The sequence below is a fragment of the Salvelinus sp. IW2-2015 genome, linkage group LG13, assembly GCF_002910315.2.
Source record: "Salvelinus sp. IW2-2015 linkage group LG13, ASM291031v2, whole genome shotgun sequence".
Lineage (NCBI taxonomy): Eukaryota > Metazoa > Chordata > Actinopteri > Salmoniformes > Salmonidae > Salvelinus > Salvelinus sp. IW2-2015.
This window is the reverse complement of record NC_036853.1, coordinates 36805500-36819231: the sequence shown is the minus strand read 5'-3', so window position 1 is coordinate 36819231 and position 13732 is coordinate 36805500. Positions and strand designations below refer to the sequence as shown.

The 13732-nt window shown below is 42.3% G+C and overlaps 1 protein-coding gene across 2 annotated transcripts in view; it reads left to right on the top strand.

Moving 5' to 3' along the window:
* Positions 1–13485, top strand: part of LOC111971401 (influenza virus NS1A-binding protein homolog A) — a 33939-nt gene extending 20454 nt beyond the window's left edge. For both annotated transcript variants that reach the window (XM_023998160.2, XM_070446253.1), the window contains 8 exons: positions 4271–4396; positions 5916–6029; positions 6560–6704; positions 8665–8889; positions 9018–9139; positions 9260–9518; positions 12318–12491; positions 12707–13485. In XM_023998160.2, coding sequence (XP_023853928.1) covers positions 4271–4396; positions 5916–6029; positions 6560–6704; positions 8665–8889; positions 9018–9139; positions 9260–9518; positions 12318–12491; positions 12707–12966 — 1425 coding nt within the window. In that variant the 3' untranslated portion in view covers positions 12967–13485. The remainder of the gene's footprint in view (positions 1–4270; positions 4397–5915; positions 6030–6559; positions 6705–8664; positions 8890–9017; positions 9140–9259; positions 9519–12317; positions 12492–12706) is intronic.
* Positions 13486–13732: the final 247 nt, after the last annotated feature.

Below are 13732 nucleotides of genomic sequence, written 5' to 3'. Positions count from 1 at the left end.
GCAAACTGCAAATTCCACTATTGTGGCTATCTTCACAACCCGGTCCGGTTAAGCCTCACTAGCCAGATGAAGCTAGCTAGCTGCTTATAAAGTTAGCTTTGGGCAACAGAGTTAAGTTGCTGACTAGCTATTTATTTTCATGAACTGAAGTTCAATTTCAGTAGGCAAACATCAAGTGACAACCTAGTTAATACTTACAAGGATTCCTAAWTCATTGCTAAGAATAATGAAAATGATTGCAGTTTCTACTGGTCATTGTTTTCAGGCTGGTTATATTGGTGCTAACTAGGTACCAAGCTAAAGCTAGCTACCCCAGAAGTTGCGGTCGAACAAATGATGCTTTATTACTAATGCGGTATTGTAAACACATCGTTCGTGGCCAGTGTTTGCTTGTTTGCAGACTGTTTTGAACAGCTTTGACAGTGCTGCTGTATCTTTGACACACAAAGACGYTCCATAGCATGTATATCGTGAAGCTAATAGCAGTGACGCTATTTCTGTGTAACTCCGGCAGGGCAACATCTGGGAAAAATAGCGCACTTGGTATTGTGTACCGGTGCTCGACCAGTCGGCGAAAGCCAACATCACCTACGACGGAGAACGGTGGAATGTCAAGGGCAATGAATTCCATTATCTTGGATTTAATGGATTTTGCCTTTGAGTTGTCCCACTGAAATGTTCTTACTCTTTCAAATGACTGCTCGATCTACACAGCAGACATTGTGGGCTAGGTTAGAAATCCTGTGTTGCACGTGTAGCGCAAATGTTACGTGGCGCCATTACGTCATGTACCTACGTTATATAGGTATGCACGTTAGATTTGACATCGGTTTATAACATCGGCGTTAAATTGGAAATCAGGACAATCTGTTTAGCTAATATCGGCCGATTCCTAGTCTTTAATGATATTTCCACTTTGCGGTTGAAATAACTCACTTAAATTGTGAAAATTGTAATCCCCTTTTTGTGTATGAGCTGTTAAAAAAAAGTGGTTTTGGCCCGCCGCATAACGTCAAAAGTCATTCTGATTTATAACTGACCAATGACCGTTCATCTAGCGTATATTACATTTACATTTAAGTCATTTAGCAGACGCTCTTATCCAGAGTATATCCGTCTACACTGCTGCTGGACCCGCCCGGTCATATTGGCATTCCATTCCTCATTGTTGACAGCATGCAGAGTTGGGCGACCAAAGTATTTCCGGAGTTACTTTCTACTTTATCTTGCACCCGGCAGCAACCATTCAAGAAGTAAGTATCTAGACACTTTTAATTTTAGAAAAATAACTGAAGGACATATTTATGAGTGGCATCTTTCGTTTTTAATGTTATTTTGAAGACTGATTCCCGACAATGTTCTACTCTTGATTTGCGCTGTTGAAGATTTTGTCAAGGGGCTTAGGAAAACGATGACTTTTCAAAAATAGGCATATAAGGTCCACATAATGCTTGATTTTGTTGGATAATGTTCCGTTATTTATGTCCAATTAGCTACTTTGGTTAGCGCGTTTGGTAAACAATTCCAAAGTCACAAAGCGCGTTCACTAAAACGTGACGAAATGTCCAAAAGTTCCGTAACAGTCAGTAGAAACATGTCAAACGATGTATTGAATCAATCTTTAGAATGTTGTTAACATACATCTTGAATAACGTTCCAACCGGAGAATTACATTGACTTCAGTTGAGCGATGGAACGGAGCTGCCTCTCACGCGAACGCGCGTGGTCAAAGCGTGGTCACCTCATGGCAGTGGTTACTCATTCCTGTCTCCTTCGGCCCCCCTTCACAGTAGAGTCATCAGACAAAGTTCTATTGACTGTTGACATCTAGTGGGAAGTGAAAACTCATTCATATCTCGCTGTAATTTCAATGGGAGTCTGGTTGAAAATCTACCCGCTTCTCAGGTTTTTGCCTGCCATATGGGTTCTGTTATACTCACAGACATAATTCAAACAGTTTTAGAAACTTCAGAGTGTTTTCTATCCAATACTAATAATAATATGCATATATTAGCAACTATGACTGAGGAGCAGGCCGTTTACTCTGGGCACCTCTGTGCACCTTTCATCCAAGCTACTCATTACTGCCCCTGCAGCCATAAGAAGTTAACCAACTTATCAATATTGGTAAGTTGGATAGCCAAATCATGTTGGCTAATTTCTTCCAATCTTTGTAATTGACTAAATAAAATTTATAAAAATTCTCTCCATTTCTTTCTGCGTACAAGGTACCAAATCCAGACTTAAAGTTGGCAACATTGACGTCACCATTGTCTCTCTCCCCCCTACACATGCAACCATGGCGTCATCCTGGATTCCACCCTCTCCTTCGATCACCACGTCCGACAATGTTCTTCCACCTCCGTAACCTCTCCGGAGTCAGGTCCTCCCTCTCCCGTCCTGGCGCTAAAATCCTCTTTCATGCATTGATCTCCTCCCAACGAGACTACTGTAATTAACTACTCTGAGGCATCAACACAAGCTCCATAAACTCCAAATGGTTCAAAACTATGCAGCTTGATTTCTCACGACACCACCCATGTCAGATTATTATTATTATTATATATATTTTTTTAATTTAGCGAGTAGTGGAATAAACCATGGTCTATAASCAAGTAGGAATTCAATGGGTGGGGGCGACGTGACTATTTGAAGACACATTTGTAGTGTGTGGGGGCTGTGGTCACCAACCAACCTCCTGGAGATCTATTCTACGGTTGATTATCACTCCAACATCACATATCACAACAGATTCCGCCAAACAAGTTAGTCAGAAGCTAAGTGTAATTGTGTGTGTGCAATACTGCAACTCTTCCACTGATTAACGTGTATGTGACCAATAAAATGTGATTTGATTATACCTTATCTGATTGTTTAGCGAACAACCTCTTACTTTCACCATGATCTGTTTTCCTCTCACAGGAACAMCTTCCAGAGCTTGAACACATGTAAAAAGATACTTACATGCTATGATTTCAACTTTCATTATAACCTTGTTTGCGATCTGTTTATGTAAATAACTTACGAGAATTTGAAGAATGACACTTTAATGCTAGTCTCGTTATTTTATTTACTTTCAACAACCGAAAACATTCCAAAATGTGTAATTCATGTGTTTACTCATTAGAAATAATGATATTCTTCAGTCTCATTACAAAGTCTATTTGGCAAAATTATGAAGTAGACTTTGATTATTCGGAAGTATTACTTGTTTGGCCTCAGATGCAGAGTCCTATGGTCTGCCTGTAGATAATCATGGTGTTTGTGCATTGAATAAACGGCAGACAGGGTATAGGCCAGGATGCAATATATTCAAATTTGTATCCCCATGCCCACACAGTTGGACTAAACATTTCAGAGGCTTAGGGAAATAAATTATTWAAAAAATATATTTTTAATTATATTCAATAAATAAACTACAATGATTGGTTAGACATATAGGGATACTTTAAACATGTTCACTATTTACCTAGTCTCTCTAGACAATGTACCAATGCTCCAGCTTAACATGTCTGTAGAAGTTCCAACGTCAGTTGGGACATTCGGAAATTGGAAGCGCGTCGCCGGTAAAGACACTGCCGTATCTGCTTCTTGCCCTAGCTAAACATGAGCACAATTCCTGCCTGCATTTTAAGCCCCACCTACCCAAACGTGTGATTTGTTAAGAGTGTTGATTGTCTGAAGAGGACCCTCCCTGAAAAATAATTATATTAATCCTTTTGAAATGTCAGAAGCCGACATCCTCCCCAGGCCTTGTGTCGTTGCCTAGCTTATGATGCGCCACGGTCTGGAATATACAAGACTAGTCTTTACCTTGCCTAGGAGGCTATCTGATTGCTTTATTGACCGTTGGAGTACAAACGTGGATAAATAATCTCAGTAGAAATTGTTAGCTGTTCCCGCTCTGGATCTCACCCAATATGTACTAATCATTGAACGGTTACATTTCTCGGTTGATGTTCATATCTAAATCGATGGCTTCCGTATTTGATCCTGCCTGAAAATGACCATCTGCAAATGTGGGTGTGACCCAACTGGTTACTTATGGCCTTCAAATACAGTTAGTTGCATTATTACTTTYGTGCTGCAGAATTCACCAGTTACTGGTTTTGATTGAATAGTTTTCTTTGTCTCCAGTTAAGGTAGAACGCATCATAAYCCTAGCTAGGCTATGATGGTTCAATAAGGAGTCATTGTCTTATGATTTGACCCTAGCCATGGTTGATCCTAGCACCTCTTCTGACTGGTTTCCTCTTATCTGTCTCTACAGTTAGAAGTAATGCTGGAAGACAGCTTGAGCCTGCCCAGCAATGGCAAGCTCTACTCCAAGGTGCTTAACTGGGTCCAGCGCAGACTGTGGGAGAATGGCGACCAACTGGATAGACTGATGGAGGAGGTCAGTACCGTAGCTGGAGTCTAGCTTGCACCCATCCGCCCCATATCCCTCCCTCCCCTCCTTTCTGCACTTTCCTCTAACAAGTTGAGGCACTGTTTACAACTCAACGTGGCATGATGTCATTTCACACACTGTGTTAGGACTGTTTGTTTGTTTTTTCGTTCTTTTTTTTAAGTGTTAAGTTATGCAGTACAGTGTACCTGGCCATACTGCAAACTAGAGGTGAGCAGAGACACAGCCGTGCGGCTGTTCGCTCTTTGATATTTATGTTTTAGTGATCAGTTGGTTCCACCCACAGTAGTATGACTTTTGGTCTCTTTCGCATTGAAACAAAGTGAGTGAGCAGGTCTTTGACTCTGTTCTGTCTCACTGATGCCCTTCTCTTTCTGAGCCGGGGTGTGTGCGCATTAAGTGTGCGTTTGCGTGCGTGTGTCAGCGAGCACTCCAGTTCTAATGACTGTTCCTCCCCGTTGATTTCTCTGTCCTCCCAGGTTTATTAACAGCAGCAGGAGACGACTGAAGAGCCAAGACTGAGCCACCAGGGTAATGAGTCAGAGAACGAGAAACAGAGAGAGAAAAAGAGGGAGGAGAGAAGCACCTCCCTCTCTCTACAGCCGGATATACAGCCGGATTGATCATCCGGATATACAAAATGACATGCAGTAGAGTACTCACAGAAACCCATATCCACTGAACAGTACATCTGCTTAGCACATAACCATGATTAACCCAACCACCCCCCCCCCCCGAGACTCGATACACCCCTCATCGTTCACTGATCTAACCCCTTATTTTGGAACCGCATTTAATATGAACCATATTTAATCCAAATCAGTGATTGCACAGTACATTTTAAGAGCTTTGTCCTTTAACGTGGGGAAGAGCAGAATGASGGCCATTTAAACCAACTTTTGAAATGCTTCTCTGCTCAAGCATATTCTACGCATCATCTCCATGCCCACATCATAATCCAATCACTTATTTGAACAGTTTTTTTTTTTACTATAACTTTGTTTGAAAACATCTCTTTTTTTATTTATTTTATGACTACTTGTATGAAATGTTAATGTATGTCAAAGCTTTGCCTTCACCTGCTGTATGAAAGCATACCTCAGTGCCTTTTTTCTAATGTTTTCCTATGCAATTATAATGACCGACTTCATCAGCCAGCCAGGAGCGTGGTTTCTGGTTTCCAAGCAGCCGGTGTGAGGTCATGAGGACAGAAGAAGTTTCCAAATGTTGCGTATTTACCAAACCCAGACTCCTCCTTTTTTAGATCTTATGGCGAGAGGGCAGCACAGAAGCAGAAACTGCTGATTTTGTGCGGCCTCCTACATGTCCTGTAACTACTTCTGTGTGTCTATGTTGATAAAGAAACATTGGCTCCTACCAGTGACAACAGATCAGCCTTCCTCCCCCACTGTCCTCCTTCCTCCCTCCCTTTCGTGTTGCCCGGGATGCTGCTGTGTTGCCATGGAGACAGGCTGCCACATGGGTGATGTCGCTGTGTGTCTTGCAGGTGCAAACGTTGTACTACTCAGCCGACCACAAGCTGCTCGATGGCGCACTCGWCATTGAGGAACATGGGATGTTTGGGGTTGGTGCGGAGGAGGACCACATGCAGTTTGTTCAGGTACACAACCCACCCYTACCTGGCCCTTTCCTGGGCCTACCCGAGTGTCGCTTGGCCCAACCTGGTTTTTATCCCACCGTATGTAGCCTGGCAACAAGGCAAACAATTMGTTTGTAGAACCTGGGGATACTACAGACCTGCTTGCGTAGCTCATGTTGCATGTTAGACTGGTTCTCAGATCATAGTCTTTTGGAGATTGGGTAGTGATTACTACCTTTTTTGTGTGTTTTGTCTCAGTATGTAGCTGCTTCTGCATTTGTAAAAGTCTTCCCATTGTCTGTGCTGTCTTTCAGCTTGTTCAGATGATTTAAAATGGGTTGTAGGCTGCTTTGAAACATTTCAGGGGGACTGGCACTGCTAAAAGAATGTGCTTGGATGTATTTCTATGCAGGTTTAAACCCAGGTTTAGTCAATTTTCAGGCCAGATTGTGGAGTGTGCGCTCTGCAGCCAGCTGGTGTATTAGCCAGTGGTGRGATGATGTGGCTGTTACCTCTGGCTGGGCTTCTGTAGCTGCTTTCTGCTCTTGCAGAAGAAGCCCCCTCGTGAGAACAGCAACACCCAGAGACAGCCGAGCTCCGCCACCTCCGGCAGCTCCTCACCCTCCGGCTTGGCCTTCAACACACCCAAACCCTGCAGGAGAGAGTGGAAGTACATCGCCTCCGAGAAGTCCACCAGTAAGTGAATGTGTCGAAGAATGTTTGAAGCCTTCGGTGTCAAGGAGTGGGTGTATAGCATAATAATGTGTATGAATATCCTAATGTTTAACCTCTACGGATCCCGGATCCGGGATCATCCTCATCAAAAAAGCTGACTAGCATAGCCTAGCCTAGCGCCACAGGGATATCATATAATATAATTTCATGAAATCACAAGTCCAATACAGCAAATGAAAGATGAACATCTTGTGAATCCAGCCAACATTTCAGATTTTTTCAAATGTTTTACAGCGAAAACACAATATATATTTATGTTAGCTCACCACTATAGCCAAACACACAACTCAATTTTTTCACCGCAAACATAGCTTTCACAAAACCCACAAATAGAGATAAAATTAATCACTAACCTTTGAACAACTTCWTCAGATGACAGTCTTATGACATCATGTTATACAATACATTTATGTTTTGTTCGAAAATGTGCATATTTATAGCTACAAATCCTGGTTTTACATTGGTGCCATGATCATAAATGGCACCAAAACAGCCAGAATAATTACAGAGAGCAACGTGAAATACATAAATACTCATCATAAAACAATTATGAAAGATACATGTTGTACAGCAAATGAAAGATAAACATCTTGTGAATCCAGCCAATATTTCTGATTTTTTTTAAAGTGTTTTACAGCGAAAACAACATATATTTATGTTAGCTCACCACAATAGCCAAACATACAACGCCATTTTTTCACCGCAAACATAGCTTTCACAAAACCCACAAATAGAGATAAAATTAATCACTAACCTTTGAACAACTTCATCAGATGACAGTCTTATGACATCATGTTATGCAATACATGTATGTTTTGTTCGAAAATGTGCATATTTATAGCTACAAATCTGGGTTTTACAACGCAGCCATGGTCACAAATAACACCAAATTGTCCGGAGAAATTTTACACAGCGACGTAATCTAACCAAAAAACTCATCATAAACTTTGCTGAAAAATACATGTTGTACAGCAAATGAAAGATACACTTGTTCTTAATGCAACTGCTGTGTTAGATTTTTAAAAAAAAATAACTTTAGTGCACAGCATGCAATAATCTGAGACAGCGCCCAGCCATTCTCCGCCATGTTGGAGCCAACATATTCCACAAAAATACGAAATAACATAAATATTCTCTTACCTTTGATGATCTTCCATCAGAATGCAGTGCAAGGAGTCCTAGTTCCACAATAAATYGTTGTTTTGTTTTAGAATGTCCATTTCTTCTGTCGAATTAGCAACTTTGGCTAGCATGGTGGAGCACACATGTCCATGAATGTTTGGCGCATGGAACGAAAAATTCAAAAAGTCGAAGAAACTGGTCAAACTCAGTTGAAAATCCATCTTTATGATGTTTTTCTCATATGTATCCAATAACGTCCAAGATGGAGCATTTCGTCGTGTCTACCTAACGCATTGCAGAAAATAATATGGTGCTCCCAAGTGCGCAGCAAAATACTGCCAATATGGCGGACCTGTCACTCCAAAAGCTCTCATTCGGTCTCACATCAAGCTAGACACCCCATTCAACCTTCTACTGCCTGTTGACATCTAGTGGAAGGCGTATGAAGTGCATACAGATCCATAAATATAAGGCAATTGAATAGGCAAGGCCTATTTTCWGAATTTTCACTTCCTGCCAAATGAGTTTTGTTTTACTCACAGATATAATTCAAACAGTTTTAGAAACTTGTTTTTTAGAAACAGTTTTAGAAACTAGTGTTTTCTATCCAATAGTAATAATAATATGCATATCGTATGATCTAGAACAGAGTACGAGGCCGTTTAATTTGGGCACGATTTTTTCCCAAAGTCGAAATGGCGCCGCCTATTTCCAAGAGGTTTTAAGATAATAACATTTTAAGTGTTTTATTTAGTTATTACCATCACCTCCCTCCCTCCTTCTCCCCTCTCTCTTCCAGACAACACCTACCTGTGTCTGGCAGTACTGGACGGGGTGTTGTGCGTGATCTTCCTGCATGGCCGCAACTCTCCCCAGAGTTCTCCCTCTGCCACACCATGTCTGATGAAGAGCCTGAGCTTTGAGGCTCTGTCTGAGGAGCTGGAGGAACACCCGCTGACCTCCATGCACTACGCACGCTCTGGCCTGGGCACTGCCACCCTGCACGGCAGGCTCATCGCTGCAGGTATGCAGAGTTAACCAGCCAATGGGCCTCTATCTGGAGTCTGGCACTGACAGGTCTCAAGCCTCAGATCGTCCAAATCAACCCTGTCCTGTTACTGACCTGGTATCCTCTGTGTATGTTCCCTCCAGGAGGGTATAACCGGGAGGAGTGCCTGAGGACTGTGGAGTGTTACGACCCCAAAGAGGACCGCTGGACCTTCACTGCGCCCATGCGGACTGCCAGGGCTCGCTTCCAGATGGCCGTGCTCATGGTACAACACACCCCTGTCCTTTGAACCCGCATTTCATATGATTGACAGGTGCCTGTCTGACCCGGACTGATCAAGAGTTTTCTGACTTAAACCTGCCTCTGTTTTCCTCTGATCTCTTAGGGTCAGCTGTATGTGATGGGTGGCTCCAACGGTCACTCAGACGAGCTGAGCTGTGGGGAGACCTACGATCCGCACACTGACACGTGGGCTCAGGTGGCAGAGCTCCGGACCAATCGCTGCAACGCAGGTGTCTGCTCGTTGAACAATAAGCTGTTTGTGGTGGGAGGGTCAGACCCCTGTGGGCAGAAAGGACTGAAGAACTGTGATGCTTTTGACCCTGTGACCAAGACCTGGAACAACTGTGCCCCTCTCAACATCAGTACGTACCAATACTACACATACACTTCCCTACGTATTTATTTTAATTTGGCTTTATACTCCAGCATTTGATTTGAGATCAAATGTTTTATATGAGGCGACAGTACAGAATGTCACGATTATTTAAAGGTTTTTCCACATTAATGTAGAAGTGTTCAGAAACATTCTGTTCTTATTTACAATAAAAGTGACTCAAAAATTACAAATGATTTACCATTCATTGGGCACAACATAATCTGAAACACAACCAAAACAAACTAAAAATAAACCCAACAAGTTTGAAGACTCACAATCTTAGGCATTGCATGCTAGGTAAATGGGACCAAATACTAAACTTTTGACTGAATTGAATACACAAAGTACATTTGTCAAAGTACTTGACACCTTGAAATGGGCGGACTAGATGCATAAAGTGCATTTCTAAACGGTAAAACAGATGTATGAAAATACCCTCAAGTAAAAGGCTAAATTCTTTACTGTCACCTCATATAAAACATTTGATATCAAATCCCAAATGCTGGAGTATAAAGCAAAATTAAATTAAAAGCAAATACGATTGTACTATACACACATGCTGTACCAATATCACACACACTGAGCAAAAAGGGTTCCAGATTATACCAAAAAGGTGTTCTTTGATCTGTCACAGGACTGGATGCTTTAGTAATGGTGCTTATGTACAGTGCATTCAGAAGGTGTTCAGACCACTTGAATTTTTCCACATTGTTAGGTTACAGCCTTATTTTGAAATGGATGAAATTGTTTTTTTCCCATCTATCTACACACAATACCCCATAATGACAAAACAAAAACAGGTTTAGACATTTTTGCAAATTTAAAGAAAAACTGAAATATCACAAGTATTCAGACCCTTTACTCAGTACTTTTGTTGAAGCACCGTTGGCAGCGATTACAGCCTCAAGTCTTCTTGGGTATGATGCTTGACACCTGTATTTGGGGAGTTTCACCTATTCTTCTCTGTAGATCCTCTCAAGCTCTKTCAGGTTGGATGGGTAGCGTCGCTGCACAGCTATTTTCAGGTCTCTCCAGAGATGTTCGATCGGGTTCAAGTCCGGGCTCTGGCTGGGCCACTCAAGAACATTGAGACTTGTCCAGAAGCCACTCCTACGTTGTCTTGGCTGTGTGCTTAGGGTCRTGGTCCTGTTGGAAGGTTACCCTTGGCCCCAGTCTGAGGTCCTGASCGCACTGGAGCAGGTTTTCATCAAGGATCTCTGTCCTTTGCTCTGTTCATCTTTCGCTTAACCCTGACTAGTCTCCCAGTCCTTGCCGTTGGAAAAACATCCCCACAGCATAATGCTGCCACCACCATGCTTAACCTTAGGGATGGTGCCAGGTTTCCTTCAGACGTGACGCTTGGTATTCAGGCCAGAGTTCAATCTTGGTTTCATCAGACCAGAGAATCTTGTTTCTCATGGTCAGAGTCCTATTAGATGCCTTTTGGCAAACTCCAAGTGGACCGCCATGTTCCTTCTACTGAGGAGTGGCTTCCGTCTGGCCACTCAACCATGAAAGCCTGATGGTGAAGTGCTGCAGAGATGGTTGTCCTTCTGGAAGGTTCTCCCATCTCCACAGAGGAACTCTGGAACTCTGTCAGAGTGACCATCGGGTTCTTGGTCACCTCCCTGACCAAAGCCCTTCTCCCCTGTTTGCTTGGTTTGGCCGCGCGGCCAGCTCTAGGAAGAGTCTTGGCGGTTCCAAACTACTCCCATTTCAGAATGATGGATGCCACTGTTCTTGGGGACCTTCAATGTTGCAGAAATGTTTTGATACCCTTCCCCAGATCTATGCCTCAACACAATCCTGTCTCGGAGCTCTAGGGACAAATCCTTCGACCTCATGGCTTGGTTTTTGCTCTGACATGCACTGTCAACTGTGGGATCTTATAGACAGGTGTGTTCGTTTCCAAATCATGTAAAAATGAACCACATGTAGACTACAATCAAGTTGTAGAAACATCTTAAGGATGATCAATGGAAACAGWATGCACCTGAGCTCAATTTCGAGTCTCATAGCAAAGGGTTTGAATACTTATGTAAATGAAGTATTTGTTTTTTATACATTTGTAAAAAACTGTTTTTGCTTTGTCATTATGGGGAATTGTGTGTAAATTGCTGAGTGAAATAATGTATTTAATCCATTTTAGAATAAGGATGTAATGTAACAAAATGTGGAAAAAGGGAAGGGGGCAGAATGCTTTCAGTACCAGTCAAAATTTGAGACCTTCTCATTCAAGGGTTTTTCTTCATTTGTACTATTTTCTGCATTGTAGAATAATAGTGAAGACATCAAAACTATGAAATGACACATGGAATCATGTAGTAACCAAAAAAGTGTTAAACAAATCAAAATATATTTGAGATTCTTCAAAGTAACCACCCTTTGCCTTGATGACAGCTTTGCACACTCTTGGCATTCTCTCATCCAGCTTCACCTGGAATGCTTTTCCAACAGTCTTGAAGGAGTTCCCACATTATACTGAACACTTGTTGGCTGCTTTTCCTTCACTCTGTGGTCCAACTCATCCAAAACCATTTCAATTGAATCRAGGTCGGGTGATTGTGGAGGCCAGGYCWTCTGATGCAGCACTCAATTATTTAGTTAATCCATTTTAGAATAAGGCTGTAATGTAACAAAATGTGGATAAAGTCGAGGGGTTTGAATACTTTCCGATTTCGTTGTATCGCATATACTGTATTCGTGAAGAACTGGAATAGCTTTGAGTTCTGTGAATGTGAAAAGTGGGTAATGTGCAGTGTTAACTCTGTCTGTGTTCTCCTAGAGAGGCACCAGGCTGCGGTATGTGAGCTGGATGGCTTCATGTACGTGATTGGAGGTGCTGAGTCGTGGAACTGCTTGAACACAGTGGAGCGCTACAACCCTGAGAATAACACCTGGACCCTAATCGCCCCCATGAACGTAGCTCGCAGGGGGGCTGGGGTGGCCGTCTACGATGGTAAGAGACTACTCCATAGAAATKAAGTATTCAAATTCTATGTTCTGCTCTAAACGGGGGTGGGCTCGAGACGATTACCATGTATAGGGTACTCAGTTCACAGGGTGGGAATGCAGGTTGCAAACTTGGAATTTACTCAGATAAAATCTGATTTGTGCTGACCCTTTGCTCTCCTTTCTCTGCTCACTCTCATCTCCTTCTCTTCCCCTCTCTAGGGAAGCTCTTAGTGGTTGGTGGGTTTGATGGCTCCCATGCACTGCGCTGCGTAGAGGTGTATGACCCAGTCCGTAACGCATGGAAGATGCTTGGTAGCATGACCGTGGCACGGAGCAATGCGGGTGTGGCCGCGCTGGGTGACGTCATCTGCGCCGTGGGCGGCTTCGACGGAAACAACTTCCTGAACACGCTCGAGGTGTACGACCCTGAGACGGACGAGTGGAGCGACTGCGCCGAGGCCCTCTCCTCTTCCGCCTGAGGGTCAGGGGTTATGGGGGGGGGTCATTTTGGGGGGTTGCCTAAAGCAACATCAAGCCTTTTAWTTTTCGTGCTGTATATATTTAGATKTCTTTTTTTCTTTTTTGTATTAATAATGCCAACATTTTAATACATTTTTAGTGCAATTGAGTTTTTCTTTGAAAGTTTTCTATTGTTTTCTGGGGGTTTACAGAGAAACACCTACTGTTTTGGTCACCAAGACTACCTTGGACTTACTGGTGTGTTCAGAATAGGTGACGGTACTGGAAAACTTTGAGTTGACTTGYTTTAGGAAAGTGATTCTGAATATCTTTTGTCATTTTGAACTGTCATTTTAGCTCACACATATTTAAATATCTGCAATTTTGAAGCCTTATTCAAAGAAAGAAGGTAACTCCCATGGCGTTTTTGTGTAGTTTAAACTGAAGCTGGATTGCTTGACAAATCTTTAATGCCTTTTTATATTTTTATACACTGCTGATTTACCAATAGAGGAAGTAGTGGWCGCACATGTCTATTGAGTCATGAAACGAAACCAGTGCCAGTTTAGTAACGCGTAACACACTCGCACACACACGCTAACCAACTCTTTTGYTGCTGCATTTTGACTAATTTACTATTATGGAGATGCTGTTTTGTTGTGTTGAGCGTTTTAAAAGGGGTTCAGATATTTGGCTTTAATTTTGAGTTTAGATTGATTCAATTGGAAAGTGCTGCATCACATTTGTAACAAGCTGATATTTCTTAACTAATAAACCATTTCAACM